The 6,219-nt window shown below is 52.6% G+C and overlaps 1 protein-coding gene across 1 annotated transcript; it reads left to right on the top strand.

Annotated features, from left to right (window-relative positions):
• Positions 1 to 3,281: 3,281 nt before the first annotated feature.
• Positions 3,282 to 5,003, top strand: J4E92_003080 (uncharacterized protein; the record flags this gene model as incomplete). Its single annotated transcript, XM_051494480.1, has 1 exon — positions 3,282 to 5,003. The coding sequence occupies one exon, from the start codon at positions 3,282 to 3,284 to the stop codon at positions 5,001 to 5,003; it is 1,722 nt and encodes a 573-aa protein (XP_051354773.1).
• Positions 5,004 to 6,219: the final 1,216 nt, after the last annotated feature.

The raw sequence follows: 6,219 nt of genomic DNA, 5'->3' as shown, positions 1-6,219 counted from the left end.
TAGTGAGGTGTTAGATAGAGGTTATGAGTTTCTTTACTCGATATACTTGTTCTTAAGTCTATGAACGGCGTGAAGTTTGATGGATGTTTTGCGTGAGAGTTGCAGTAATGGTGTCGTCATATTCGGCCTGGTATACTGAAGCGCATCGCTAGCTAGTGTACGCACTTTCCACGCATGTGTCCTTTCAGTTCAAGTGTTGCGCTCATTACGTACCCATGTCGAAAGTGCAATGGAGGGGCTTACCTGACCTGGGCAGTCAGGCACGGCTTACCCGATTAGGGCAACTATCGCATCCTGCAACATTGTGGGGGAAGGAGCACGAACAACATCACCTTGGCTCTTTATAATGTGCTTTCTGGACTGGTTTCATCTTAAATACCGTATTGACATTACTACCTACTACTCGAAATTATTGAAAGCACATCAAACAGTAAGCTTAAATTTCACGTGATGGAAGACGGCGGTCTCACAACATCACTAACGCGCACCGCTCAAACAGTGTCTGGAACCCTCGTCCCCCTCACTGTCATCAAAGGCGCAGGCCATGAATTTATCCCCCTGCCAAAAGGCGACAACGCAACCGTCGCCGACTTCCACACGTAAGCCACCCCCTCTTGTCCCATCATCACCTTTTCCCTCTCTCCCCAGCAATCCAAGCCAGTCTGCAATGATCGCGATCCATCTCGTTCGAGGAGCATCTTTGCGTATAGAACAATTATGTATCGCGGGAAATCGAGAGTTCCTCGTCGCTCTGCGTCGTCTCACTTCCTCCAAGGCCACGCTCCATCATCTAAACTCTATTTCTAACTTACGCCAGCATCCGTACACAAACCCCCGCTTCACCCGCACACCTAACATCCGGCTTCTACAAGATCGAAGCCGGGCCTTCGAAACCGGCTTCTTATGACTTTGAGGAGACGAAGTATGTTCTGAGCGGCCAGATTGATGTGCTGGATGAGGCAACGGGGATTACGCATCATCTTGTTGCGGGCGATTTTGCGTTTTTTCATGTGGGGAGTGAGTAATCACCAATGTACGAACTGCATGTGAGACAAATACTGACTTCGTACACCCATCTTTAGGTAAAGTGCGGTTTTCGACCAAGTCGAGCGGTATGGCGTTTTATGCTGTTACGAGGCCGGTTAGGGTGGCGCATCCGGGGTTGGTGGGCAGGGAGGAGAAGATGGCGAAGTTGTGAGGAGTGAGAGAATTAGGAACGGCAAGAGAGGGAAGCAAAAGAAAGAAGAGAAAGATTATAAACTGGGGTGTGTGAAGTGGAGAGGAAGGGGTTGGTTGGTGTCGAATGACGCGGCGAATGAGCGTTGCGGCACAAAGTCGCTGTAACAGAGACGCTTCTTCAGCGACTCTTACGGGTTCGAAATCTACTTAATGCAACAAGAAGACTTGATGAACGATGCTACGTCAAGAACAAACCTCTCTGAATGTCGTGCGATAGTCGATATCTGTGCGGCGAAGTCTTTCTTTGTGTGACGATACCCAGGTACAGCCGCGTACCCATGCTGCGATACGCAGCGTCGTAACGTTAGAAAGCCATGCTCTCTAGAACTCAGCGTAATTGCGCCGCAGGACACAAATGAAACCATCGCGTTCCAGGTCAAAGCCCGCGATAGTGGTGATGGGTTGAGTTCTAACCACCAACATTACCATGAAAAGGAAGAGAGAGCAAAGCAAAATATCACTCTTGGGATCCAGCCCAGAGTGGATCTATGTACACCATGAGTATTGTATTATGCAAGCTCTGTTTTAGGTAGCCAAGGCCATGGTATGGGATTTCCAGGTGCCCGAGTCAAGGCACACTCCACTGAAGCTTCTCGACCAGGTACACCGCCTGCACATGCAGTTCACGATGCTTGGTATGGATTCGTCGGATGAAGACTGGTTTAGCTAATGGCTTTAACTGGTTCTTGCGGTAGCGTATTGGATCGGAGCTCTAGAATGTCGGAGGGAGTCGAATGGTCCGATGTTGGCGCTTTGGTGGTGGGTTTAGCGATGTGGTCCACCTCCGACTTTCAGATCAACGCAGTGCTGGTTTGATGCCTGGTCGCAGCTATTGATATCGCCTTCAGTGCTAAACCTGAGGGACAACAGTAACGCTCAAGATGCGACATCAGCGACAACACAGTCGGAGCGATAAGAACTGCTAAGCATCTTCTCTCCCGGATGCTTGAACAGTGAAGTCTGCGCCGCCGGTTCTGCCCGAAGCAGCCCCCAACCCGCCATGCGAGAGCCATGCGAGGCCATGCGAGGACCCCGGGTTCCACCCACCTACCCAACAACACGGGCTGGAGTACCGGGGGAAGACGAGGCTGGAGCGGAACAAGTCGGACGGCGTACTTTAGTAAGGTATGCGCCCTCTGCGCTGCCCTCCCGGCTCGTCCCAAACAGGCATGGGCGCCGAAGTAAAGCGTTTTCTCCGATGGTGAGGGGATATGCATGCATGGCCTTCACACCAACCCGCCCCCTCCCCATGCTCCGATTCCGATGCACGCATGGACTTTCTGATCTTGGGGGGATTGCTATTCGCGCCGTTTCCTGACACATCACGAGGGCGTTCGACGTCATTGCGCGCGTTGTTTGTTGGCGTAGCGCGCAGAGTTTGGTATTGGTTGGGCCGTTCGAGATGCCTGGTAGTTTGGGAACAGCGAGAACTGGTCGCGAACGTTACGCCAGGCGCCACTGCCGCATGTTCCGCGATGCTTATCTTCATGTCAAACTTGGCGCCCTCAATACCAGCGACAAAGAAGTCTTGCTGTGGTATGCCAAAGTTCCTCGAGACGACTACACGCGCGACCTTCCACACCTGTCCGGAGAGTATCTCGGCAGGAATATTGGATCCAACCGCAGAGCCGCATGTGGGGCGCTAGAAGCTTCTTTGCAGCCAAGCTCCACCAAGGCGGTCGGTCCTTTGCTTGTTTATCTCCACCCGTCTATACTCTTCCTGGGCAGCCCATGATAAGTCTGCAACAACCGGCTTTGCGCTGGTGCTTACTACCCCGGCATTGCGATCCGCGCAAGGCAAATTTTTTGCCGCGTTCGTGCCATGGAGACTCCACGCGTACGTCACGTCACGTTGGTGGTGGGATGGAGAGCGCCATGGGGAGGCTTCTCCATGGGCATGGGTCGTCTCCACTGGGGTTTATAAAGGGCGGAGATGCATCCGCTTGGGAGGGGGTTGTGAGATACCAGCCTTTTGCTGCAGCCTTTCTTCCTTTTTCTTCCTCCCTTCCTCACTGTTGATCTCTTGTTGATCACTGCCCATCATGGACGAGAAGGACACCAAGATGGTCGAGGAGACCTCGTCGCCGCAGCACACTCTGCAAACCGAAAAAGCCGACAAGATCCAGGTCGCACCTACACCGGACTACTCCGCACCCAAGGCAAAGACAGAACAACTCGAGGATGCGAGAGGATGGGAATCCGAGAACCTGATCCAGGATCTTGAGAAGGAGTTGGAGCAGGCCAACTACCAAAAGGGCTTCTTCGACATCGAGTTCAAGAACCCAAAGCATTTCACATGGATGATTGTCGCGTTCGCATCCATGGGTGGTCTGCTATCTGGCCTGGACCAGTCGCTCATCTCTGGTGCTAACCTCACACTTCCCGACGACCTCCACCTTACTGCCCAGCAAAACTCGCTCGTCAACTCTGGTATGCCGCTCGGAGCCGTCGCTGGTGCCTTCCTCATCTCGCCCTGCAACGAATACTTTGGTCGCCGCTGGGCCATCATCATCTCGTGTATTCTCTACACCATCGGCGGTGCGCTCGAAGCCGGATCCATGAACTACGGCATGATCGTCGCCGCCCGTGTCATCCTCGGTGCTGGTGTCGGTCTCGAAGGTGGTACCGTACCCGTCTACGTCGCTGAGACTGTCGAGAGCAGACTCCGTGGTAACCTCGTCTCCCTCTACCAATTCAACATCGCCCTCGGAGAAGTTCTTGGCTACGCCGTCGCCGCCATGTTCATCACTGTGCCTGGTAACTGGCGTTACATCCTCGGAAGCTCCCTCGTCTTCTCCACCATCATGGGTGTCGGTATCCTCTTCATGCCCGAATCCCCTCGATACCTTATGCACAAGGGCAAGCCTCTGGAGGCCTTCAAGGTCTGGAAGCGCATTCGCGGCACTGCTACTCATGAGGCACGCGAGGAGTTCTTCGTCATGAAGGTCAGCACTGAGATGGAAGAGGCTGAGGTCGCTGCCGGACGCACCAACCGCTTCCCATGGATGGACTTCTTCACCAAGCCGCGTGCTCGCCGCGCCATCATCTACGCCAACATCATGATCTTCCTCGGCCAGTTCACCGGTATCAACGCCATCATGTACTACATGTCTGTCCTGATGCACCAAGTCGGCTTCGACACCGTAACCGCCAACTACATGTCTCTTGTCGGAGGCGGTTCCCTCCTCCTCGGTACCATCCCCGCCATCTTCCTCATGGAGACCTGCGGTCGTCGCTTCTGGGCCATTGCCATGTTGCCTGGTTTCCTGGTTGGTCTCGTCCTTGTCGGTATCTCATACCACATGGATTCTCTGAGCGCTACTCTCGGCACCTACTTCACCGGTCTCATTCTCTACGAGCTGTTCTTCGGTTCCTACGCCGCATTGACCTGGGTCATTCCCTCCGAGGTCTACCCCACCTACCTCCGTTCCTACGGTATGACCACCTCCACCGGATGGCTCTTCCTGTCCTCCTTCATCGTCACCTACAACTTCACTGGCATGCAGAACACCTTCACCAAGACTGGTCTTGCGCTGGGTTTCTACGGCGGCATCGCCGTGCTGGGCTGGTTCTACCAGATCTTCTTCATGCCTGAGACGAAGGATCTGACGCTTGAGGAGATTGACCAGTTGTTCCAGAAGCCTACACGCCAGCTTGTTGCTGAGAATGCGAAGAGCTCGTGGCAGGTTACGAAGGACTTGTGCCACTTTAGGTTCAAGAAGGTCTTTATTGATAACAACAGGAGGCGCGGACGCGAGGAGTAGGAGATGAAGGGTCTCGATAGGAGGGTCTCAGGTTGCCACGTGCATCTGAAACTGTAGAGGTTCATTACGATGAATGCTCGTGTTATGAGCGTATGATGAACGCCGGAATATTTCGTCGGAAGATATGATAATTACAATATACCCACAATGTACATTTTGATTTTGACATACTTTTCCCATTTGCATGGCTTCGTGACTTGAGATCTTTTATTGCCTTGTCTTGGTAGACGCGTTGCCCATATCCCATTAGCAAGAACTGTGCGCACTGCTCCACGCACGGCCTCTGTCTCTAGTAGAAAATCTGCGAAAGCTAGGCCTCGTATAATCCCATCCGCAGTGCGCTGGGAGATCATCAGCTGTTGTATTCCATCCCCAGCGTAGAATAGCCTTGAAGACCAACACATCATTCATCCTCTATCATCTTCATCAAACTCATTCACGGTGTTGAAGTTGCATCCTAACTCAGACAAATCCAAGACAGTCCCAGCGCCTCCACCATAGCGTAAGACAAAACCCAGACACACTCACTCTACACCGATGACCAGCGTCTCCTACAAAAAACGCTCTTCCGCATGCCTATCGACGATTCTTACGCGTGACTTCCTCGCGCTGATCACATCACGCTCGTTATCAACAACATCACTCATCTCCCGCTCATCACACTCGTACTGAGGGTGACGCAAGAAGACTGATCATTTACATCGCTATTATCTTACTCCATTTATCGCAACACTCTTTCTTTCCGAAGACCTGCGAGTCGAACAATTCTCTCGGCCTACGATTTCATAACGATCATCATCCATCAAACGACCGATCATGCCATCAGACCACCTCTCCACCACGCTAATACCTGTGGACATCCCAACCACCGTTAACGAAAACGCTTCTTCTACTACCAACATCCCCGGCATGCTTCTACTCATCCTCGTCACTAGTCTAGCGGTCGTTGGGATAAATGTCATCGGACTTATCATCGGAGTGACTGGGTGTATGGGCTGGGATACCGTGAGTGAGGATAACAGTGGGGATGGTATGTTTTTATTTCTTCTCGTTTCAAAAAAGGGTTGGGTGATGGTTGTGTGCTCAGAGGTGCGAAAGCTGACATGTATCTTTTCGTGCTAGGCCAGGTCACACCGAAGGGTCAGGATGCTATCGATGAACGTGTCGAGGACGGAGGGGGTGATGTGATAGCGTTGGGTATCGTCAACCCATGTGG

The sequence above is a fragment of the Alternaria infectoria genome (genome assembly GCF_024043175.1).
Source record: "Alternaria infectoria strain BMP 0036 chromosome Unknown scaffold_4, whole genome shotgun sequence".
NCBI classification, from domain to species: Eukaryota; Fungi; Ascomycota; class Dothideomycetes; order Pleosporales; family Pleosporaceae; genus Alternaria; species Alternaria infectoria.
Note: the sequence above shows the minus strand (reverse complement) of the source record. Positions and strands in the feature narration are given on the sequence as shown.